The sequence below is a fragment of the Nannobrachium achirus genome (assembly GCF_963921795.1).
Source record: "Nannobrachium achirus genome assembly, chromosome: 14".
Classification (NCBI taxonomy): Eukaryota; Metazoa; Chordata; class Actinopteri; order Myctophiformes; family Myctophidae; genus Nannobrachium; species Nannobrachium achirus.
In genome coordinates this window covers 38,552,115-38,578,082 of record NC_137821.1, presented here as the reverse complement: position 1 = coordinate 38,578,082, position 25,968 = coordinate 38,552,115, and the positions used below count along the sequence as shown (strand labels likewise).

The 25,968-nt window shown below is 42.9% G+C and overlaps 2 protein-coding genes across 3 annotated transcripts in view; one reads left to right on the top strand and one right to left on the bottom strand.

The window, feature by feature from the left end:
• The window catches only part of mtm1 (myotubularin 1), a 36,010-nt gene extending 21,287 nt beyond the window's left edge, over positions 1 to 14,723 (top strand). Inside the window, exons 11-16 of one of the 2 annotated variants that reach the window (XM_080742092.1) lie at positions 967 to 1,122; positions 2,160 to 2,207; positions 2,517 to 2,609; positions 3,293 to 3,406; positions 6,424 to 6,600; positions 8,204 to 14,723. In XM_080742092.1, coding sequence (XP_080598218.1) covers positions 967 to 1,122; positions 2,160 to 2,207; positions 2,517 to 2,609; positions 3,293 to 3,406; positions 6,424 to 6,600; positions 8,204 to 8,392 — 777 coding nt within the window. In that variant the 3' untranslated portion in view covers positions 8,393 to 14,723. Of the gene's footprint in view, positions 1 to 966; positions 1,123 to 2,159; positions 2,208 to 2,516; positions 2,610 to 3,292; positions 3,407 to 6,423; positions 6,601 to 8,200 lie in introns of both variants that reach the window. The other variant, XM_080742091.1, reaches the window with a different exon arrangement.
• Positions 14,724 to 15,253: 530 nt separating this feature from the next.
• LOC308298486 (uncharacterized protein) lies at positions 15,254 to 24,453 on the bottom strand. Its single transcript, XM_080742094.1, has 8 exons — positions 24,295 to 24,453; positions 22,495 to 22,596; positions 21,637 to 21,820; positions 20,761 to 20,906; positions 19,571 to 19,669; positions 18,257 to 18,427; positions 16,944 to 17,436; positions 15,254 to 15,754 (listed from the first exon to the last, which is right to left on the bottom strand). Exons 1-8 carry the CDS (start codon positions 24,349 to 24,351, stop codon positions 15,354 to 15,356), a joined length of 1,653 nt encoding a protein of 550 aa, XP_080598220.1. The 5' UTR covers positions 24,352 to 24,453; the 3' UTR covers positions 15,254 to 15,353.
• Positions 24,454 to 25,968: the final 1,515 nt, after the last annotated feature.

Here is a 25,968-nt window from a genome sequence, read left to right as displayed (position 1 = left end):
ATTTTCGGCGATTTAGCCATGATTAAACCTTGCACACCTCATGGATATGCATGGAACAGAGAAAATGAGCTCTAAAGATCCTGGATTGCATTGGAGTGGATGGTAAATATCGGCGGCGCAACGCTCTCGCGGGCCGTGTAAACAGATGACGGCCGGCGACGCGGCTCGAAAAAAAAAACTAGTTCGGGATAGGCACTGTATGAGTTAAAAAATACAGATATTCAAAGATTTGCACTCAATTTCACGACTTTTCAAAAAATAGCAGATCTACAAGCTTGCACCGAGTGCCGCGCTGTGAGCTTGTATATCTGCTATTTTTCAATATAGTTAAAGCATAAAATAATTAATTGGGCCCTAGTAACCCACTTCCCCCCCCCCCCCCCCCCCTTGTGACACCCTGGTTGTCCCTGCAGGGCAACCAGACTATAGCACTTGTCTGATTTTATTCCATCCATCCATCTTTCCCCCTCTAGATAAACACTACCCCACCCACAGTTTTGGTGGCACGCACTTGGGCCATATGTCAAATAAACTGGCTTCATTGGGAATCGATTCCTTGCATTTTGCTAAGAGATTACGTTGCATAGTTTAATTTATATAAATGTATTTGCAAAAGTAAACTTTTCCCAAATTATGGAGATGACTGACATCATAGATGCCTGACATTATAGAACACATGAGACTGACAAAGTATGTCCATATATGTGCCCAGATATGGGCTTGATATTGATGACATCTGGGATCTCCATATATGGGCTTAAAAGGGACAAGGATGGAAGTAGGGAGGGACAAGGACTGACAGATACAGATGTATTTATTTGCAAGTGTGACACGCGTCACGGCAACCACACTTGCAATTTCAAATTGCTACTTTCTGGTCTATAGTTGGTGTTGTCAGGAGCATGCGATGAAGCTATTATATGTAATGTATTTCTTTTTTTCCCTCCTTCATCTTTCCATCCATAGCTGGTGTTATCGGGAGCGATCCAGGTAGCAGATAAGATCTCCTCTGGTAACTCGGTCATCGTCCACTGTAGTGATGGATGGGATCGAACCGCCCAGCTCACCTCTCTGGCAATGCTGATGCTGGACAGCCACTACCGCACTCTAAGAGGATTCCAGGTCAGTGTATAATACTGTAGACACTACTGCACTCTGTAAGAGGATTCCAGGTCAGTGTATAATACTGTAGACACTACCGCAATCTAAGAGGATTCCAGGTCAGTGTATAATACTGTAGACACTACCGCACTCTAAGAGGATTCCAGGTCAGTGTATAATACTGTAGACACTACCGCACTCTAAGAGGATTCCAGGTCAGTGTATAATACTGTAGACACTACCGCACTCTAAGAGGCTTCCAGGTCAGTGTATAATACTGTAGACACTACCGCACTCTAAGAGGCTTCCAGGTCAGTGTATAATACTGTAGACACTACCGCAATCTAAGAGGATTCCAGGTCAGTGTATAATACTGTAGACCAGTGGTTCTCAACCTTTTCAGGCTGTGACCCCCAAAATAATCACATTTGAACATTACATTTTGTATAACACGGTTATATTGTAAAAATAGCAGATCTACATGCTCACAACCCCTGTGAGCATGTAGATCTGCTATTTTTACAATTTCTGCCTCAAATATTTGACAATTTGGCCAATGTTTAATTTGAGATACCCTCTACAAGTTTCTTTACTGTTGGGTGAGAAAACAATGTTGCACATTGACTTTTTGACCGCGGAATCAGCTGATTTATGCAGCCGATGTGTCCTGATGTTTAACCACTTAAATCCCAGTGTCCTTCAGCTTTCGCTGAAAATATACCGTGCTTGTCGATCAGCCAATTCTGCGAAAGTCTTCACCACAATAACAGGGGGAAAAAATAGACACTAGTATAGATCCCTGAGGGACTCCGGTTACCCATATACCAACCACCACTTTCAACCTGGTTTCCCTATTTTAGGCATGTCATTATAGGTGACATTTTCTTTCTTTTCTTTTTTTTTTACAAAATATGTGACAAAAAACCTAAGTAATCAGTACAGGTCTATGCCGCCAGTTTATGTAAATGTTTAGCCGCCAAACAAGGGATATATTGTTCTTAACATTGTGTGTGTGTTGTGTGTGTGTGTGTGTGGTGTTCTTTCTAAACTGTTTCTAGGTGCTGCTTGAGAAGGAATGGATCAGCTTTGGACACAAGTTCACACAAGTAAGAACCATCATGTATCTTACAATACACGCAGGGAATCTCTGAATGTTGTCCATCCATGCATCTGAAGCACTGTTGGATCGTCCGAATCCCCCGAACTACTGATTTAGAAGGCATGTGTAGAATCGGCCAAAGCTCTTAATGGGTTAAGAAACTGGTGTGTGTGTGTGTGTGTGTGTGTGTGTGTGTGTGTGTGTGTGTGTGTGTGTGTGTGTGTGTGTGTGTGTGTGTGTGTGTGTGTGTGTGTGTGTGTGTGTGTGTGTGTGTGTGTGTGTGTGTGTGTGTGTGTGTGTGTGTGTGTGTGTTCAGAGGATAGGTCATGGCGATAAGAACCATGCGGATCAGGAGAGGTCTCCTATCTTCGTTCAGTTCATCGACTGTGTCTGGCAAATGAGCAAACAGGTAGGAAAACCACTGGCGGAAAGTACATTTACTCATGTGCAGCAATTTTGAGGTACTTTACTGGAGTATTTCCCTTTATTTGTTGCTGTATGCTTCTACATCTCAGAGGCAAAAATTGTGCTGTAAATTTCTTTAGTCAGCTTTAGTTCTGGATGCACAATATTGAAGTTTTGGACGATATCTGTTTACCGATTATTTGTGCCGCGCCACATTTGGAGCTTGCGGATCTGCTACTTTTGATGCTTTTGTGTAAAAGGAAAGGGTGCATTTTACATAGCGCCTTTATCTGAGGCGCTTTACATAGATTGTGCATTACATTCACCTATTCACACGCATTCATACCCCGATGGCGGAGGAAACCAACCTGCTCACTGGGAGCAATTAGGGGTTCAGATTCTTGCTCAAGGACACTTTGACACTCTGGGGGAGCCCGGGATCGAACTGGGAACCTTTTGGTTCCCAATCGGCCACTCTACCTCCTGAGCCACTTTGTTTGACGCTGTAGTATGATCAAGGGCGTTCATTTCCGCGAAAACACCAAAAGTTAGAATATGGAGATAAGAGGTTTCTGCCCGACAGCAACAGTACAGAGTACTTCTTGCTCCTCTGGTGCAGAGGCTGTTTAAATGTCCTCCCATTGTCTGAATGTCTTCTTTGTGTGTTCTTGCTTTGTTGTTGTGCAGTTCCCTACAGCGTTTGAGTTCAATGAGCGCCTCCTAGTGACCATTCTGGAACACCTGTACAGCTGTCGCTTTGGCACCTTCCTCTACAACTGTGAGAGTGTACGAGAAAAAGAGGTAACACACACACACACACACTCACACTCACACTCACACTCACGCACACACGCACACACACGCACACATTAATTCCTTTATTTGCGTCCACATTTATAAAATGCCTTAAAAGGGCCCAAATCTTTTTCAGTTGCCTCTAATGACATACATACTGGAAAGAACATGTGCGTCAGTGCATGGCTTCAAACAAGTTTACAGAATGTATAAACAACAGAAAAAAACAAACATGGACAGAGAACACATAGGTCATACACTTCCATCTGCCATATTATCCACACCGGGAAAGTTATGGATACACAGGAAGCACCTTCTCCTCCAAATTAGCGGGTTAGCTAATTGCATTTCTGAACTAAAATACCCATGATAAATCACGGTAGACACTGAAAAATTCACATTGGCCAAGATTCTTATGTGCCTGGAGTACACTTCATTCAACTGTAATGGTATTTGTGTGCCTCCCAGGGGCGCTGTTGACTATGTGGCTTTGGAAGATATAGAATGTCATGTCGCAGAAGAAGTGTCTCTTGTCAGAATTTAGGGTGAATATTAACAATTTTACTGCTTCGAACATTAACGCTCGTCCCAATTCTGAACACGGCGCAAAGCCAATACGAACGCTCGTTCTTTTACCTTGTTTGAGCACTGTAAGCTGATGAGGGGTTGTGCAGGTGTGTACAGTAAGAACAGCTCCCTTAACGCTGCTCTCAAATTTCCACCACACGTAAACATCAGTGGAGTCCCAAATCACTTCCTGGCTGTATTCTGTGGACCTGATCTAGAAAACGATTTCTACGCTCTGAACGACGGAAAGTGATGAGTGCCATTTCACATTCATTCCTTGCATAAGGCTTCCCCCTGCTGTCAGTTTGGCTACAGTACATATATATGTGTCCATTGAAAACGATTATGGAGGGACAGAGAATCCAATTTCCGGCACCGGCAGCTGCTGCGGCAGGTGCCGGACCGGTACCTAACCATATCCTTAACCCTGACCCTAACCTTAATCGTAATAACCCTTACTCTAACGTGCATGCGTGCCGAGAGCTAACCGAACGATTACAACCGTTACCTTGGTGTGTATCGTCGATGATCTGAGGGAATGTGCTGTTATCTATAATGAACAATGAACAAATATCCACGATGGAGATCCCTGAAGTCCTCAAAAAGGCATCATATAGTACTGACATCAGGTAACTCAATTTACCATATATGGCTAAACAGTAGGCATTGGCTTCATTGATTGGCTAAACTCCATGATGTATGTTTTGTGTCGCTGATCCCATATTAGATGACACACAGTCGCACGTTAGAACAAGACTGAGTTGATCAACTTGCATCCGCAGTGCTCTAGGAGTCTGAAATGTTTCACTGGACCGTTCGTCTCAACAAAGCACCATATGGATTAAATTGTCATGCTGCTGTTGTCGTGGACAACAAGATGTACTCCTTTGGAACATCCTTTGGAACATCCTTTGGAACACTCCTTTGCAACATGAATCATGACAGGGATCAGATTGATGTGTACGTCTTCAACACAGTGTCTTTACGCTGGACAAAGTTGACGTCAGTGACAACTGGAAGCAGGGAACGTCACCTTGAGGTTCCCTCCGGGCGCATGGGCCACACAGCTGTGTTGATAGAAGATATCAGCTACATCTGGGGAGGATGGCTTATTTCCACATTGAAGTGTAGCAACGTGCTTTATGCATTTAAGATCGACACCTACACATGGTTCAAACCCAGGGTTTCGGGCACAGTTCCAGAGAAGAGGTTCTACCACTCAGCCTGCGTCTTTGGGAAGGTCATGTATATCCATGGAGGAGAAAATAACCAGAAGCAACCATACAATGACATCTACAAGTTGGACACCACCACAATGGCCTGGTCTTTACTCAACACCAGAGGCACACCACCGCCTGTTTCATCAGATCACTCTGCCACCATTATCGGGACACAGATGTTTGTATTTGGGGGATGTGGGCACCAGCGGAATCGGTACTACAACAACCTCACAGTGTTTGACACAGAGACCAACTGCTGGCTGAGCACACCTTCTGCACCGCTTCTTCCAGGAGGACGCTGGGGTCATTCAGCCTTTGCCTACAATGGAGAGCTGTACATATTTGGTGGCCCCAACATTGGCCTCCAGCAGCACTTAAATGATCTGTGGAGATTCAATCCAGAAACCTCCTGCTGGAAGAAGGTTGAGCCCAAGGGAACAGGCCCGGGCTCAGGGATGTCTTGGATGTGCTGTTGCATGGTGGGAGATCGTATCATCCTCTATAATCGTGACCTGTACATCTTAGACTTGAGTCCTAGTCTCCAGACGTTGTGCAAGCTAGCAGTTATTCAGCACAACTTGGGGCAGTCAGAACTTCCACACAACATCAGGTGGGAAGTGGCAGCCATGACTAAAGCTGGCCGCACATTACCTGTCAATCGGAGCATTTAATGACCCTCCTGACAATCGGGCTGCCTGTGTCTATCGCGGGCATACATTTCATCTAGTGTGAGGGCTCACAGATCCAATCTGAGCCCAGCCGAGTGGCTCGGAGGACGATCGGGGCAGCCCGACTCTTTTCAAAAATGTTTGATATTTTTCTGGATCACTACTGGTATGGAACAGAAGGGGCCTGAGAGAAATTCAGCCGCTTCCCTCTCTTCCCACAGCGCGTTGACTAGGCTACTACTAGTTTAGCAGTGTAGAGAGAGGGTAAAAGTCAGAGAGTTGAATAGATCCATGGATGATGGACATGAAACTTGTCAAAGTGAACTCATATTATCATCAAAATGGGACACAAATTCCATATCGAAGCGTTTTTTTTTTTTTTTTTTTTGCGTGAGGTGAGGCGATGGTGTGTTGAGTGGATAACATTAATGTGTGTGTGTGTGTGTGTGTGTGTGTGCGTGTGCGTGCCTGTGTGTGTTGCAAGGCGAAGCTCTCAGAACAGCCCCAGTGATATTTTGTATTCATTAGTCTATATTATGTATTAATGCTTTGTTCTGTCTGTCTGCAGGAGGTGAGATCAAAGACGGTGTCGTTGTGGTCTCTGGTGAACAGCACCAGCGAGAGCTTCCTGAATCCCTTCTACACCCCGGAGTCTGGCCGCGTCCTCTACCCTGTGGCCAGCATGCGCCACCTAGAGCTCTGGGTGACTTACTACATCCGTTGGAACCCACGCATTCGCCAACAGGTAGGTTGATTTGATTTGATTTGCTTTTGGGCGCAAATAAGCCACAGTCAACTGGCTATATCTCTTCACTGGATTATCGCGGGCGACACTAGAAGTCGCGGGACTTCACATTAGGGCATTCACCAAATATTCGAATATCAAAGTCACTATTCGACGTTGTTCACCGAAGTCGAATATTCGCTTATTTTAATTTTTTAAATTGTTTTCTCTTTAAAAAATATAACGTTTATTTGGCTAGATGGGAAGTAATAAGAATGAGTTGTCAATGCCCATGGTGGATGAATTTGTTAATGCTCTATACCAGGGGTTCTCAAACCTTTTTAGGCCGTGACCCCCAAAATAAACATATTTGAACTGGGGACCCCCACCCTGACAAGCACTTGGAATTGTAGGTATTACATTTAATGTGACTCGGTTCCGCAGATAAATATTGTGAAAATAGCAGATCTACATGCTCACAACGCGAGGCGTTGTGAGCATGTAGATCGGCTATTTTTACAATGTTCACCTCTTGCTTACTTAATATTTGACAGTTCGGCCAGTCCTGTCAAATATTCGACTATTCGAATACTTTGAGCTCGAATAATTCGAATACTAAAAATCACTATCTGTGAATGCCCTACTTCACATACCTTTATGGTTTTTCAAAGGTATGTGAAAACACTCAGATTTGCTGGCAAGGGCAGAGCGGATGATGTTTTAGCTTAGCCTACATCTTGCAGTCAAAGAGTTACCGGTATTATTATTATTATTAACATGCCAGGAAAATCCTATGTTATTTACCAGATTTTCGATGGCGCTGTGCATGCGCTCAGCCTGCGTGGTGCGTTGGGCACGCGGCCGCTCCCGTTCGCGACTGCTCAAATTCTTGTCTTTCACAAGGAGAAGAAAAAATACAATCGCGATGATCTGTGTGTGAGATATGGTCCATTGAAAACAGGCCGTTTTGACCATATGGGAAAAGAAGCGGAGATAAATCCATGTTTGTGCAGCGAGAGTTTGTATACAAAGCAATGGCAGCAGAAGAGGCTTTTGCAGCGGCCGCCGCAGTGCGTCTGCTAAATACCTATATCAGGGTTCCCCAATTAGTTTTCCCCAAGGGCCGAATCATGTCTAGGGTACCAAGCCGAGGGCCACAGCATTGCAGGGGACGACGGTGGCGTTCCCTCTACTCCAGTGACAGTTTTTGTCGTTGTCGGGTGAACATTTTGTATGTCCAAAAACCGTTCGTTTTGAATTTATCATTTTAAAAATGATTTAAACTAGTGAAAACAGCCGATCTACAAGCACACAACGCCTCGCGGTGCGAGGCGTTGTGTGCTTGTAGATCTGCTGTTTTCACTACTTTTGTGCGACGGCCTTGTATGATTTGCGAAAGAATGTACAAATTTGGAGATACGATATTTCCACCCGACAACGACGATATACTAGTGTTGTTGCTGCTTTTATACTACCATTATTACTGGGGTTGGTGTGGGCCAGAAAGTAGCCCCCCACGGGCCGCAAATGGCCCGCCGGCCGCCTATTGGGGAACCCTGACCTAAATTGTAAATTGTGTGTGTGTGCGTGTGTGTGTGTGTGTGTGTGTGCGCGTGTGTAGCAGCAGAGTCCGGTAGAGCAGCGCTACAAGGAGCTGCTGGCCTTGAGGGACGAGTACCTGAAGAAACTGGAGGAGCTGCAGCTGTCCGACTCCACCCCGTCGTCTCACCTGTCCAACAGCTCCGTACCCAACGCACCCTCGCCCGCCACCTCGGCGCCCTCGCCCTACACGCACCTGCAGACCCACTTCTGAACGCACACGCAAACAAACGCACCCTCCCCCCTCCTCTGTTCTGAACGCACACGTTTCTGTTCACGCTTAACACACACACACACACACACCCTCTCTTCTGATATCTCTTGTTTCCTCACTGACACACACACACGTGCGCACATACTGACGGAAAACGTGTGCTTTTTGTACATAGTAATAATTGTGGATAACAAGGAATAGTAATAATGTTTGATAACGATATAGGTTTAGCTTGTAACACCAGCTATAATGGTCATGTTTATTATGCAATATGTCACAGTACAGCCTTTTGCCACATGAACTTTTCTACAGATAGTCTTCATCCAGAATGCTGTTATTTATTTGTTTTTCCCTAGGAGGGGAAAAAGTGGAGAGGGGCGCTTGGTTTTGTTGCCTTGGCCTGCGTTTGACGGTCGCGGGCCAGCCGAACGGCCGTTGGCCGCACAAGTCGAGTGTGCCGTCCGAGTTGGTGAGCAATGGCAGACAAAATCGATTATCTCGCCGCAAAAACAAACGCCTCGCCCAGTCAGAAGCAGAGTCCTCACTTTTTCCCCACTACGAAAAAAACAAATAATAATAATGCATCTAGAAAGGCCTTAATGAAGACCCATCTCATCAGCTCTTCTTAGCTCTAATCATTCACGTCTAAGAGAACCCGAGTGACGACAACAACCTGCAGGATTCAGGCGCTGCTCGCTGCATAAAGTCGTCACGCTTTTCGTCAAGCCCCAATTTAGCATAGCTGCTGTACTGTTGCACACAGGGTGAGGCAGTGGTTCTCAAACCCTTCCATGCCAAGGACCCCCACATTGATATATACATATATTTGGCCATGGACCCCCCCCCCCCCCCCCCCATCTGAAAATATTTTGTGCCAGGGACCCCCAGAAGAGGAGATTTGTGTAAAAAACAAAAAAAAAATCCCAAACATTTCCTGTATTTAAACAAATAAAAAGATAAATAGCAGATGTACATTGTACACGCTTGTATGGCACGGCACGAAGTGATGCGCTTTGAGCTTGTAGATCTGCTAGTGGTTAACTACTTTTCTCTTGTGATGCCCTAGACACCCCCAAAAGGACCACACTTTGAGAACCAATTTTCATGAGAGTTCCCAGATAAATGATTGTTAGGAACTCGCGTACCCTTATGAGTTTGTACTGTAACTCTGAGAGTGTACACATGTAACCAAATGGATCCTTTATGGGGTTGTAATTAATTAGAGTTAAATTAACGTCCTACATTGTCGAAGTAAACCCTGTCGGATGGGATTTGTATCTCTGGCAGCCCAGTCTATCCGTGGCCTATAATCACTATGATTATTTAAAAAAGAACATGTGATCAAGGTTGAGAGTTCATGTATCAGCCTTGGAGAGTTCAGTTCTCAAAACAAGCTACAAATGGTTCTCTGTCCCTACATCGTACCAGTGTGTCCACGCCAATATTTCTCAACTGGTTTTCACACTGGTCAACGCGAAAAATGTAGATGGCACATAATGTAACTGCTCACATCTCTGTTAAACAGAAGTCAATCGACCCACGTGAGAGAGAGAAATGGAGCGTTTGGCTACGCTGTTCCACGCTGGGTGGAGCTGGTCTCCAGCTCACAGGACAGTGGGGTGAAACTCTATGCCGACGACTCTCCTGTCTTTAAGTGGGGGGGTGGGAAAAGGGCAACATTATGAGTCTGTTCAATGGGGAGATCGAACGAGGGTGAGAAAAATAAGTCGCATTTCTGTAAAGAGTTTGGCATCTTGAGCTAGTTCGCTGCCATCTCTACTGTCCCACCAATGAAATTCTGTATCTGCCCCAAAACTGACATGAAGGCCAGTCATATGTTTAGCTCTGCGAAGATTTGTATTTAATTAATTCTGAAATGGTATAGTTGTATTCGTTCAGCTAGTTGAGCAATCCTTACTTCTTGGCACTCTACTGGGGATGGGACAATAAGAGATATTATCGTTTATCGTGATAAAAAACACTCAAGATAATCGTATCGTCTAGTTTGAATATATCGTGATATCGTCCTCCGTCATGCACTGGGATCAATTCACCTTTTATTTGCCGAGCTGCATATCCGGTACCACTTAAACCCTCTATAATTAGTCAAAGGTACTTATAATAACATACGTACCTTTTTTTCACTCTATCAAATGTCTTTGCCAAAGAATTGCCGATCTACAAGCTTGTAGATCTGCTAATTTTTGGCAAATGTTCCGCCCCAGCATAATGGATTTTGATTATCGCGATAATATCGTAAATCGTGATGTCACAATAATCGCGATATGACATTTTCATATCGTCCCATCCCTACACTCGACACGGACCTGTCCTGATACAGCCGTGTGGAAAAACATTTCAAATCGCACAGCCTTTGTGCTGTGGTCCTGAAAAAAAAGAAAATCTCTTAGAAATTGTCAGGTCTGGTGTGTTGTGTGTTGCTCAGTGAAGTTCACTGAACTGGTGTTATTACAAGATTTAAAAAATCTTTGGCGTATTCAACAAACCTAAATGTCTGCAACCATTGCTAAATGCCTCAAACTATTACCAAACTAAATGGTTTAGTTTGTTGCTCTTGGCCAATTCAATTGCTTAATTTGCAGATTTTGCTATGGCTGAAATTTGTGTGACCTAAAAAAAGAAAGAAAAGAAAACGATGCCGCACTCTCGTTCCATCCCCAAATGGTTTGAAACATTAATACCTTTATGGAAAGGACGACTTTCTGTCATTAAAGTGCTCCTTGCGCTTGTTTCGCCCCCCTTTTCTCCACCGACATGTCAGCCATCAGATGCTCTCTGGCTCTGTCGCGTCAGATACGGTCAGGTCCAGTTTTGTGCCTTGGTTCATCTGAGAGGATCCTCCACCTCCTCAGATGGACATTTTGTATCCCAAAAATGGTTCCGTTCACATTATGTCTCGGCCCGTGTTTGAAATGATTCTGGTAGGAAAGCACGTCTCGGTCCATGTTTGAAATAGTTCCGTCTGTGTGGGGGGGTTGCAACAGTGACGGGCATAAAAGGATAGAAACCTAGTCTTCAGTTCGGTGTGTGTAAGATGTCTTCAGGGTGTGTTGTTGCACTTAAAACACGGGCACACAGCCACGTTTAACTCAAACTTTTAGGATCACTGAGATGTAACCAAAAATTAGGTAATCAAATAAAATTCTGCCTTTTGAGTGTTGGATTGCAGCAGAATGGTACCCATTTCACACCATCCTTCCAGTGCGTATGTAGTCTATGTACCGACACTTTGGCATGGCACATATTTCCAAGTCAACTTGATTTGTATCAGCCCTTAGTCATAGAGTCCCCAAGGACTTTACACACCCAAAGAAAAACAAGAAAGAAAATAGTGTCTGTTAGCCAATTACATGCCACTGCAACTGCGTACATGGTGCACAAACTTGGTTGTGCCCAGTAGACCCACTTCCCGCGTGCCTTCCCAGAAGTGGGCTCAGAAATGGGTGCCATTCTGCCAGACTGTTAAGCGTGATGTTATTTTGACTTTCATGAGGAAAGGGCTAGCGGGGAAGACATCAGTGAGCGCGGTGGTGTTGTGACTTTCACGAGGAAGGGCTAGCGGGAAGACTTCAGTGGGGAAACGTTCCCCCAACAGAGCTTGACTTGAAACTTGATTTGAAACTTGAAATGTAGACAAATCATCTGTTTTGGAATGATAATATTTTAGGGAAAACCCGTTGTTAAAGGAAAAAGCCTTGACTAGTCTGGTTTGTAGCACTTTGGAATTCAGGCAAATTTTCTATCACACAATTCGGTTGGAAACCCCATTATGTCCAAAACGGTTACTTTTCAAAAGTAGCAGATCTACAAGCTCAAAAACGAGTTTGTGGATCTGCTACTTTTCATACTTTTGTGTGACAGTAGTGTGATGATCAAGTAGGGTATGATTAAAAAAAACACACTGACACACAAAAGAGTTAATAATATGGAGATTAGAGGTTTCTGCCCGACACTAACGAAATCCTACTGTAACTCCCTCTGATGTTTAGTTTCCCATTCACAAACCTGAACGCACCGCTGAAAATCAACATCACATTTTATACATGGCCCCGTTGGTGGTTTGAAGACCTTTTGTTTATTTTTAAAATCAGACCGGAGATGTAAAATTACTGCGTAAAAACACCTTCCGTTGGCCGAGTGACCGTGCTTTTTCTTTTTCGGGGGTAAAATAAAAACAGACAAAAATCTATTTTATTTTTGACTTTGTACAAGTACCATAATGATGTAATTACCTCAAGCAAAGCCTATTTTACTGTCTAAAGTTCTATTGTTGTAAAATATAATTATTTTATTTAGTGTACAATTTGACAGTTTTATAAAAATGAGAGGTTTTGAGATAAAACATGTTTGTTTTTTTTTGGTTTGAGTTGATATTTGCTATCTTGGTTCAAGTGGAGTTATAACTTGTGTTGCCTTACACAGGGCATTTTTGGTGGGAGAACACAACATCGCGCGGCTGTCTAGTGGAAACCTTGTATGTCCAAAACCCTTACTATTGTGTTCCAGTGGATCCAATGCAGTTGTTATGTCTTCTTCACAAGCTCTTAATACTTTTCATTGGCTCAATATTTATACAACCACAAGATGCACTTAACCACTTTCACGTTCTAAATGTTTAAGATAATAGCTAAACGTGTTGTAGGTTGGATATTTTCACTACTCTAGCGTAACACACCCCTGTACTTAAAAAGTAGGGCATTAATTAAGTTGATATACAGAGATTACAAGGTTTCTGCCCGACGGCGATTGCGATGATGATGTTGATTCACATGGTAGATGACAAACGTTGATCCATTGAATGACATGTGAGTGTGATCCCAGCTTCATCCTTAAAACACCATTCGTCTTTGGTAGAAGGTTGGCTTGTGTAGTTACTGTACCTTGTCACGATGTAACTACACTATTGGTGAGGTATCTTTAATAATAGGCACCATGCATTACTGTAGTTCTTCTCTTTTTTCCCCCCCATGAGGTGACTTTTCTTTCCCGGGTCGGTTTCTCATAGCTTTATTCTGATTGGCTCAGCAGCAGATTTGACCTGAAAACCGGAATCTGTTGCTGTCTTAAATACAAATCTCAACCTTAAATTGATTTAGCTTTTTTTATTAGGAAGATCCAGTAGATTATCTTTTTAGATCTGTCTTTTTTTCAGTTATTCTGAAAGATGAGCAATGCTGAAACATGTTTTGTAATTGTATACATTGTCAGAATTCTCTTTGTGTGACTTTTAGTGTGAAAACTGACTTTGAGAGCTGTTTTACCTTGCAATGTACTGTAACACAACACAACGAGGAGACTATTTTGGATCATAGATTTGTAATCAACAGAGAAAATTATACTGAAGATATCTTGCCAGTATTTGAAGTTACATCATGACAAGATTACCGCAACACCCAAACCTCTACCAAAGATGCATTATTCTTTAAACTCGCATTCATGTTTTGCTATTTGGTGGTGATTCTAGAGTCTATGGAATCTGAGAAAGGTTCTTTTTTCTATTTACTCTCTTACCTTAATATAGGTACACTAAGTTTAAAGGGATTTTTGTTAAATATTTCATAATAATACAACCTACTTTTTAACAACATACATTTGAAATGCATTTCAATAACCTTTTTGGTTCAGTGAGAAAACTGGCCAAAAGGTGAACTCCCAACTGTTTTGAAAATGTATTTCTCCCAATCATGTTATATTTTACTCTTTACTCTTTGTTGGAATGGCTTTTGTTATGTAAATATTACTGATTAAATTAATTTAAAGATTTCTCACGTAACCTTTGTGCCTTCGCTTTGTTTTATTTATTATAATTATATACCACTGTATTAGACAGAATTATAGAGTGTTACCCATGATGAAGATGATTTTGTTTTTTGGGGGGAAAATATGTATATTTTGGGGCTCATAAATGCCTACAGCATGCCTTCATGCCTACTAATGAATGAAAAACGATTCAGATATTTGTATGTTGGTATTTGGGGGAGGGGGTTTATTTTATCATACACATCTAGCCTAGCCTGATTTCAGACTCTACGCTGGGGCTTGAGTCTGAAGTTGTCTCCATTCTATTTGATTGAAAAGGGGAGGGGATTTAAAATTTGAAATTCCCAATCACAAGAGATCTGGTGGGAGGGGTTGTGTTTGACTTTTGCACACAAAACATTCCCTCCTCCCCCTCCCCTCTATGACATGCACCAAACAGGTCATTGTCTTTGATGTTTCATTGATTAGAGAGAATCACTAACGAGCTATCGACACTTGTAGTTGCAGCTCTTCTGAAGATCAAAGGAGGCAATTAAGAACGCTGGTGAGCCACCCCTCCCTCCACTGTTTCTGTTGATTTTCAAAAGTTTGACGCACCCCTCCTCCGTATTGCATTGATTTCATTGGTCGGTAGGCCAAGATACCGTATCAAGAGACGCGTCATATGACACATCCAGACCAAGAGATGCAGTTCACTCAGAGAGTGGACGGGTCTATTGGCTGGAGCCAGGCTACATCTAGCCTACTTATTAGATGTGTAAATGACATTTATTGATTGATCAAGACACTCAAGCATATTTGTGCATGGTGTCTGCGAGTCCTTGCACGATCACTTCACCCATCTTCATATAATTGGTCCTCACTAATACTCATTATTAGACTATAATATGGTAACATTTGTGTCCACTCTGTGTCTCATAGGAGGGCTGTGAACAGTTCGGAAACTGACATCAGTAGGCAGGTTTGGCAGATTTAAAACTTTATATTTTATAATTAAAGCAAAAACAGTAGTGTAAAATGGATGGATGGATGGATTACATTCATGATACGAATTCAATTAAAACACCCATCGGACAGCAATTTGTTCAAATGCCTTTATAAAAATGTGACATACATGCCGTGCTTTAAACCGTGTCGATGACTGACCGCGTCATAATAAAAGCCCTGCAAATGAATTCATTCAATTCAAATTCCAGAAATCGCCACCAAACGGGTCCCTGCCGTCAAACGGGTCCCTGCCGCCAAACAGGTCTCCGCCTCCGAAGGTCTTGGTGTCGAAAGGCGAGGAGGAAGAGGATGAAGAGGACCCTGCCTTGGACGGCTCGGTGGACGCGGCGGCATGGCACTCGGGTCCGCCCTCCATCACGGTTTCCGTCTTCTCCACGGGTCCGTCCCTGGTGTGGACCACGGTCTTGCGGACGCTCCTGGTGCAGGAGACGCTCTTGGTGGAGGTGGAGACGTGGGTGGAGCTGGAGGAGGAGGGCTGGCCTCCTCCTCCGGCGGCCAACGCCTCGAACCCTCCGCCGCCGCCGCTGACGAAGTCGCCGTCACCGCGCACAGTCGTCGTTGTGATGGAACCACCTGAGGACAGTGATGTAAGTACATTAGTACAGGGGTCTTCAACGTTTTCAGGCCAAGGACCCCTTAGTTGAGAGAGAGATGAAGCAGGGACCCCCACAACCTTATCATAGATTCCATATAGTTTAATCGTTTGACAGCACAATCATCAGTGTATTTTGGATTCATGTCAATTTGTGTTTTCAGATATTTAACCACTTGAATCATCAATAAGTAATAAACTTGACCTTTCAGTCTGTACTTAGTCTGCTCTTTTTCCCCTCTACACCAAAGCTCTTTGCCGAGAATAGCCGATCTACAAGCTCACTACTTTTTTTTCCACCCCGCTACTTCTCAGGCAAATGTTGTACTTTCACTCCACTACAATTAATTGAAAACTTTAGTTACTTGTTACTTTGTAGATCAGTGGTCTTCAACGTTTTCAGGCCGGGGACCCCTTACATGAGAGAGAGATGAAGCAGGGACCCCCACAGCCCATAGATACCATATAGTTTCATCATCTGACGACTGACGGCACAATCGTCAGTGTATTTTGGATTCATGTCAATTTGTGGTTTCAGATATTTAACCACTTGAACCGTCAATATTTCATACATTTTACCTTTCACCCTGTACATAGTCTGCTCTTTTTACCCTCTACACCAAACCTCTTTGCCAAAAATAGCTGATCTACAAGCTCACAACGCCTCGCAGCGCGAGGCGTTGTGAGCTTGTGATCTGCTATTTTTGGCTAAAGTTCTCAGAATATGGACACTAGGGTTCCAGTGGTCAAATATAAAAAAAGAGAAAAAAAACTTTCAATCACTCAAAGATTTGGAGGCCCCCCTGTAGTAACTCTGAGGACCCCCTAGGGGTCCCAGACCCCCTGTTGAAGACCCCTGTTGTAGATTTTAACCACTTCAGCCCTATATTACATTTCGGACATTTGAAAATAGCCAATCCACACGCATTGTGAGCTCGTCGAAAAGGTTTTTCATACATTTTTATAGACCTACATTGTGAATAAAAACGTGTGAAATGGGACATTCTGCCAAATCTGTACTTTTACTTTTGTAGGCTTTTTTTAAGAATATTGTGATACCTATACTTTTACTTTAGTCATTTTGAATTTCAGACTTTTACTCGTAACAGAGATTTTCTACTTTGCAGTATTGCTACGTTTACTTATGTAAGAAAGATTGAGTAGGCTTACCCTTTCCACCACTGCCTGAAGTTCGGTCAACACCCGAGGGAGAGGAGAAGGATGATGATGATGATGAGGAAGAAGATGATGATGGCTGGCCTCTGTGGAACGCCTCGAAACCTCCGCCGAGGCCACCGAGGATGTTACTGTCCCCTCGTCCGCCGGTTAGCGTCGTGATGGAACCTCTTGCGGGTCGATCCTCCGAACCTCCGCCGACAGCGATGACTGGCGGGCCTCCGCCATCGGAGACGCCGGTTAGCGTCGTGATGGAACCTCTTGAGGGTCGATCCTCGGAACCTCCGCCGACAGCGATGACTGGCGGGCCTCCGCCAAAGGCCTCGGAAACTCGGGGGAGGACGCCTCCTCCTCGCCCCCCACCGGTCAGCGTGGTGGTGAGGGATCCACCGGAGGGTCCTGTGACACCCGAGGGAGACACGCCTGATGTCGGGGGCGACAGCCTGTCGCCTTCCTCCCCTTCCAAGGAAAGCTGGACAATCTTCACCTGAGAGGAAGGGAGTATATTATTATATATTTTTTAATATATGTAAGTTTATCTGTATGGAACATTCCAACAAGGCAATTTGTGCATGCATGGATTAAAGCAAAGACAACGTTTTGTGACTGAAAGAATGTGTGTGCCATGCACTGCCAACACGGTGAAGAAATCACAGATCGAGGCCTTAACCCTTGCTTTTATGAAATATCAGAGACCATGAGGATAGATTGGCTATTTTTGCTGTGCAACAGGCTTCCATAGAGAATGCTGGTTTCTATACAAGAGTTCTCAACGGGCCTGGACATTAAGGCCCGGCCCTAACTGGGCCGGCCCGAGGCCCTACCCGGCCCGACTAGTTAGCCCTTCCCGGCCCAAAAACGTCGGGTCGGTATGGTCGGGTTTGTAAAGAATTTAGTAATAAAAAAAAATATATACTGTATACATTTTCTTTTTTCATTGAGCCCGAGGCCCTACCCGGCCCGAATAATTAGCAAATATTTTAGGCCCTACCCTACCCTAATTGTCAGGTCGGGTTTGGGTATGGTCGGGTTCGGGCAGAATTTGAGAACTCTAAAACTAGTCATTCAAACCGGTCATTTAATCCATGTTCATGTGTGCATCATTATCATCATCACCTTAATAATACCTCTAAAATGTATACTTGCATACTATTTGCTAATACTACTGACTACTACCACCACTACTATTACTACTACGTTCGACGACTACTATTACTGCTGTACTACTAACTAATAGCACTATACCAGCCCTGCTACTACTTCTACTACTACTACTACTACTACTATTAATAATATAACAATCTTACATCAGGGAAGAAGTCCTGTGTCTGTCCTGCATCTCCAGTGCCTGCGGTCTGCCTGGATCGGTACCTGCTGTCAACCACCACTTCCTTCAGAGCTCTGCTTTTCATCACGTACATGGCACTGACCGTCTCTACGCGCTGAGCAGCCTCTACGCTCTGATCCAGCTGATCAACCTGTGACACCACAGCACAGAGAAACAAGGTCGACTGAGGGACGGACGGAGGGGCAGACAGACTTAAGATGTCTGAGAACTGTAGTGCATCTGTGTCACGTCAGACTTGAACCCAGGGTTCCCACGGTCATGAAATTACTGGAAATATTTTGAAATTGGAAAAATATTTTTTCCATTACTGGAAAAGTTTTGGAATTGATCAAGGGTCCTGGAAGGTCCTGGAAAAATAGCTATGCATTGTCTTTGGTTAATGATTTTGTTATTACCTCTGAAATGACAAATTAAACATTGGCCAAATTGTAAAATATTAGAGGCAGAAATTGTGAAAATAGCAGATCTACATGCTCACAACGCCTCGTTGTGAGCATGTAGATCGGCTATTTTCACAATAAAACCGTGTTATACAAAATTCCTCTACTCTTAGTGCTCGTCAGGGTGCCGGGTCCCCAGTTAAAATATGATTATTTTGTGGGTCATGGCCAGAAAAGGTTGAGAACCACTGCCATACACTAACTGTCTTTGGGCACTGCGCATAGGAGTAAGTGACTCGTTATTGAGCTGAATTATTGTTATATAGTCCTGGAAATCGGGTAAAATATTCTGGAAAGGTTTTGGAAAAGTTTGGGAAATGAATTGGTAAAGATGTGTGGGAACCATGTGAACCGCTTTAAACCCATTATTTTATACTTTAGCTATTACAAAATAGCAGATATACAAGCTCGCTTGTAGATCTGCTATTTTTGGAAAATCGATAAAATGTGTGCAAGTCTTTGAATATATTGACCCGATTCTATGAATGTCTTTAAAATCCTTCTTCTAAATCATTGGTTCTCAAACCTTTTCATGTCAAGGACCCCCGAAATTACATGTATTTGGCTGCGGACCCCCGTCTCAAAATATGTTGTTCCAGGGACGCCCCCAGATGCAAATATTTGAGTTCCAAATGTTTGCTTTCAAAAAGATATATTCAAAGATTTGCTAAAGAAATCAAGATCTTTAAAAAATAGCAGACCTACAAGCTTCTGTGAGCTTGTATATCTGCTATTTTTTAATAGTTAAAGCATTAAATAATGGTTAAAATATTACTTTATTACTAAAATATAACTTAGATAGATATCATCCATTATGTTCTTGTTGTCCTTACCTGTCTTTCCAGTGCTACGTAGCTGTCTTTATCCACACTGTACTCATTATAACTCTGGCACGAGCCCTTACAGGCCCGCAGCTTCATGTCAATGTCAACCTACACGGCCAGGAGAGGAGAGCATAGGAGGGTAGAGAGGAGAGACGAAAGAATTACAATAAGCAAGGTAACGAACGCATCAATACACCAACATCAATACAACAAATGCATAGAAATGGTAATCTAACAAAAAACAAGCACCTATTCAGTAAAAACGTCATGAAAAACAAAAAAAAACATAAAGAATGCTATATAAATGACATGTATGGTCATTGAGTGTAGGCAAGGATCTTTCCCACTGCGCCCGATAACGTTTGAAGTGAAGTGGATGCAGCGTCCACACCGTAACGATAAAGCCATCATAACTGATGTGAACATCGACATAATATCGTTATCGCGCCCGGTGGGAAAGAGCCTTTGTGCCACGGGCTCAGGTGGAGTCTGAAGAGGTGAGTCTTCAGAACCATGGCGCATGATGCCGGAAGCTAGGGAGCAGTGTTGATTTCGTCGACTAAAACTGACGAAAAATGTTTGTCGACTGCGTTTTTTTCACTGACGAAAACTAAATAAAAACTAAACAAAAACTAAGCTATGATGACTAAAACTAAGACTAAATATATTGACAATTTCGTCAACAAAATACAAACTAGACTAAAACGTTAGGGAGGGACTAGTGGAGAAGAGAGTCATTTTAGGTTTGGTTGCTCTCAGGTGTTGCGTGATGAAAATAGCAGATCTACAAGCTCAGCTTGTAGATCTGATATTTTCAGCACGTAACCAAGTGTCATTACGATGCCATCAAGGCCTGCCAAAATACATTTTAGTTGACTAAAAGCAGGGCTTTGCTTTGTGAAAAAATGTACACATTTGAAACTTGGAGATACGAGGTTTCTGCCCGACAGTGACGCTTTACTTTGTTGGCCACCCAGCCCCCAAAATGGAACGAAGGCCGACATTTTATTTTGATTTTTTTCCTAAATGGCCGGCCTGGACCGGCCGGGAATGAACCGGCCGTTCGGGAGTTGTCCCGCTTTTCCCAATGGCCAGCACGTACGTCCCTGTGTGTGACGATGTTCTAACAATAAAGTTTGATCGATCGTTTGATTTTGTGTTTTGCGTTTTTCTTTTGTTCCAGTTGTCCGTTGTCTTACCTCCAGCCTCTGCATCTGAACCACCTGGTCCTTCACGCTCTCCTTCTGGGCCCTCAGAGTGGTCAGCTGTCTGTCGATCCTGATCTTTATGTCCACAATCCTCTGATGCAGGCTCTGGGCCAAGTCATAGTAGGTGTTGTCATTACCTGGAGAGAGACAGAGAGAGATTTGATTTGATTTGGGTCAAATAAATACGAGTAAACACAATATAAACCCAGGATGTATACACATAAAAGCGGAAATAAAACACACGTCTCCAATGTGGTCCTGCAACTCAAAATACAAATAAATAGTCCAATAAAATGACATGGCACCAAATAAATTACATAGCACGCAGCATGTCCAATGATCTACAGTATTGGTTCCCAAACTTTTTAGCCCATGACCCAAAAGAGAAATTAGACATTCGCCCAAACTAGTGAAAATAGCAGATCTACAAGCTCTCAACGTGTTGCTTCGCACCGCATTGAGAGCTTGTAGATCGGCTATTTTAGAGGCGTATGTTTAGATGCATTTGCTTGTTTGTTTGAAAATATATAAAATTCTTCAATTTCTAAAAATAAAATGATATATTTCCAGAGGTTTTCCATCTTTTGAAATATACATTTTTAATTTTTTGTAAAAGTAAATGGGATTTTTCCTCGAGTTGTGAACCATAAGAAATTGGTCCGTGTCCCACAAATGGGTCGCGACACAGACAGTGTTTGAGAAACGGTGATCTACAAAATGCAGAGGGTGAATGAGATTGAATTTGATCGAATTGAGTTAGAGAGAGGATGTGAGTCGTGTGGCACACACACACACACACACACACACACACACACACACACACACACACACACACACACACACACACACAGACACAGACACACACACCTGCATCCAGTGTGAGTTTTTCTCTCAGGTGGTCGTAGGTCTGCTTGGAGACGTGGTCGGCTGAGCGGTGGCTGGCCTGGTTGTCCGCCAGCAGCTTCCTGATGCTCTCTATCTTCCTCAGAAGCTCTTGGTCGTATGTGTCCATCAGACCTTGGACACGACAGCCGGACGGACACTTGGGACCCTGGGGATGATCAGAGGAAGATCATCTTGATGATGGAGAGGGCCACTATATTTCCAGTTTTCCTCACTCACTCCAGTGGGCCATGATGCATGCATATCGTTGTTGTCGGGTGAAAACCTTGTATGTCCAAAACCGTTTGTTTTGTATTTATCATTTTAAAATGATTTAAACTTGTGAAAACAGCCGATCTACAAGCACACAACGCCTTGCACCGCGTTGTGTTCTTGTAGATCTGCTGTTTTCACTACCTTTGTGCGACGGTCTTGTGTTGATGAAGCAGGGCTTTACTTCGTGAAATAAACATACAAATTTGAAACTTGGAGATACAAGGTTTCTGCCCGACAGTGACGATATACTCCCCTTACCTCTTATCTCCATATTTGAACTTTTCTTCGTACAAATATAGCCGTTCTACAAGCTCAAAACGCATTGCACTGCGGTGCATTTTGAGCTTGTAGATCGGCTATTTTTTTTGTTGCAATTTTTGAATTGTAATCCTGAATAATTATTTGCTGTTTTTGAATTGGAATCCTGAAAAGTAACATCTTTATTTAATTTCAAAGGCACTACGTTAGTTATACATACTATGCTGTGAAGGCAAAGCTTCATAAACTGTAATGATTAGTTCATCGATTGATAAAAAACAGGTAATAGACAGTACATTCTTTCCCTACCCAGTCATCGTCCACGCAGAAGGGCCATTCCTTCTGCGTGGCGCATTGATCTGCTTTGGTGCCATGCACCATTTCACGATTTCCCCTGGGATCCACTTGAGCCTGCAATTAGAAGGGGGAAAAAAACATTTATTGTTAAAGAATTACTAGTAAGGGGAACATAAGAAAATCTGCAAAGTAAATCGTTACAAAGACATTTCACCAATGTGTTTCTAAAGGTGTGTAATAATATGTACTAAAAGGTTGAAATTCAACTCCCGGGGGAAACCTCATAAAAAATGATTTGTGTTTGTGTCCCATTAACTTTTACTATACAGGAAAAAAATACAAAAAATAAATATGCTTTAAGTAGCATGTGAGGGTTCAAACCACTCTGTGGGCTACAAATGGCCCCTACAAAACGGTGAAAAGTGATGATTCATCACTAAACCATTGTTTTGTGGGTCCGTTTTTAGCCCAAGGAATGTTTTTCATGCAAAACAAATGCTTGCAATGGATTCAGCATCATGAAAAACCCCTAGTTTGAACCCTCACATGCTACTTAAAGCATTTTTTCCCCCTGTATAGTAAATTAATGGGACACAAACACAAATCTGTTTTCTTATGAGGTTTCCCCCGGGAGTTGAATTTCAACCTTTTAGTACATATTATTACACACCTTTAGAAACACATTGGTGAAGAAATTTCTTGGTAACGATTTACTTCGCAGATTGGTCAAATATCTTCTAAAATCCCCTTACTATACATGGTATCAGGCAACTGGGATGTGTTTGAATGTTTTTTGAGGTTATTGACATGAAAACTGGATTGAAATGTCATGGTCACAGTGTTGAAACTATAGCATCATTTACCACTAGTTATGTTTTAATTGCAGTTTTATAAGGAAAATGTTGTCGGGTAAAGGGGGTAAAAATCAGGGAAAGGGGGTACTCAAGCCAAAAAAGATTGAGAAACACTGCGGTAAGACATTAAGGCTAAAATGATAGCACAGAAATATTGTGGTCCTGTGTATTCAATTAATCAACATAGCAAATGAATAAATGCCATCAACAAATAGAAATACCTGATACTGTACGTAAGGTACAGTATAGTAAGTACAAAGGAGAGGAAGGGAAAAGGCTGCAGTGTGTGCTCTGTCTGTGAACCTCCCATAATGAACAAATAAGGGTTAAAAAACAACAAGCAATGCTGAGATCCTAACTTCAATGTTACATTTGAACAATTCAAACAGACAATATACAGGGTTCCCAGAACTTCCCAGTTCCAACACATTTTTACCAATTAATTTCCAAAACGTTTCCAGAATATTTAACCCAATTTCTAGGACTATATAACAATAATTCAGCTCAATAACAAGTCGCTTACTCCTATGCGCAATTCCCAAAGACAGGTAGTGTATGCCAGTGGTTCTCAACCTTTTCGGGCTGTGACCCCCGAAATAATCATATTTTAACCGGGGACCCGGCACCCTGACGAGCACTAAGAGTTGAGGAATTTTGTATAACACGTTTCTTGTTGCGAGGCGTTGTAAGCATGTAGATCGGCTATTTTCACAATTTCTGCCTCTAATATTTGACAACTTGGCCAATGTTTAATTTGTCATTTAATTTGAGGTATTAACAAAATCAATAACCAAAGAAAATGCGTAGATATTTTTTCCAGGACCTTCCAGGACCCTTGATCAATTCCAAAACCTTTCCAGTACTGGAAAAATATTGTTCTAATTTCAAAATATTTCCAGGAATTTCATGACCGTGGGAACCCTGAACAATTCAAACCAAGACGACATAACATTCTTACCACGGTTGAGGCCACGACAAGCCAGCTGAGACACATGAGTATATTCTGTCTCTCCATCTTTTAGTCTCTTCTGATTTCCCCTCCTCGAGTCGAGTGTGTGTGAGGTGAATGGTGGTGCCTCGCTCCCTGTCCGTCCATTTGAAGAGCTCCGAGGTGAGACTGCTCCGCAAAACAACTGAGTCATCAATCACAACACACACACACACGCACGCACGCACACACACACACGCACGCACGCACGCACGCACGCACGCACGCACGCACGCACGCACGCACGCACGCACGCACGCACGCACACACACACACACACACACACACACACACACACACACACACACACACACACACACACACACACACACACACACACATTCGTCCCTCTCTCTATCTCTCAGTTCCTCCATTTGTCTTTGTTTGTTTATTATGGCTATCCTATGAGTCTCTCTATCTTTCTCTCTCTCCCTGTTATCAAGTGTGGTTTAGCAACTTCTCTGTTTATCGTGATGACTCACGTTTGAGAGATCATCGTGATATTGACCGATTTCAAAACCACACTACGGTCATACACAAGTTGTACCGTTTATGTTTATATTACACTTTTTTTTTAAATTCTTAATTCATTCTGTTTGATTAAGACACACATCTCCGTCTCTGAATTACTTTGTACTTTATGTTGTGAGGCCGTCTACTGTAGATCTTATGCATATACAAATTCTCTATTGACACACACACACACACACACACACACACACACACACACACACACACACAGACAAACAAACATACTCATGGATCTGTACACACGTTTATGCAACGGATGTTTGTGTTCAGTCAATCATTTTCATACACCCACTCACCCTGTCCCTTCATAAGTTTCCCAAAAGTGATGCACAAACCCTGAAGATCTACCTTATTCTAATCTGAAATCTGACTCATCTGGGACACGCACGCACGCACGCACGCACGCACGCACGCACGCACGCACACACACACACACACACACACACACACACACACACACACACACACACACACACACACACACACACACACACACACACACACACACACACACACACACACACACACAGAGGACTCGGTGGCAGCTAAACTAAAGGTTCATGGTCAAAATCCAGGTCACAGTCAACAGCAGACGCTATACAGTACCACTTCTCACCTGCTAAATAAATGGTCATATTCTGGCCTGCATATATTCTACTTTTCCATTGCCTTTTGCAGCCACGGCTGGAAGGTAACTGAATGATACAAAGCGATACAAAGCATTTTGTGCAGTCCATCCTCTGATCCATTATGTTTACCATATCATATGCCATACATGGGCAACTGGCAGCCCGGGGGCCACATGCAGCCCTACCCTTCACTTAATGTGGCCCACAGGTTCATATCTGAATACTGAGATATATTGATTTCAGAGTTAACATAAGAACATAGCATTTGAAATGAAATAAAATTTTACTTTTCAGGATTCCAATTCAAAAATAGCAGATCTACAAAGCTTGTAGATCTGCTATTTTTTTACTCTATTGTGGCCCTCTGGAGTAAGTGTGGAAATATAGTGTCCCTCCCCATTATCAAAATTGCCCACCCGTCATATGCTATAATGTCTGTAATACGTATTTCTATTTACTATTTCATGTTACATTAGAGAATATC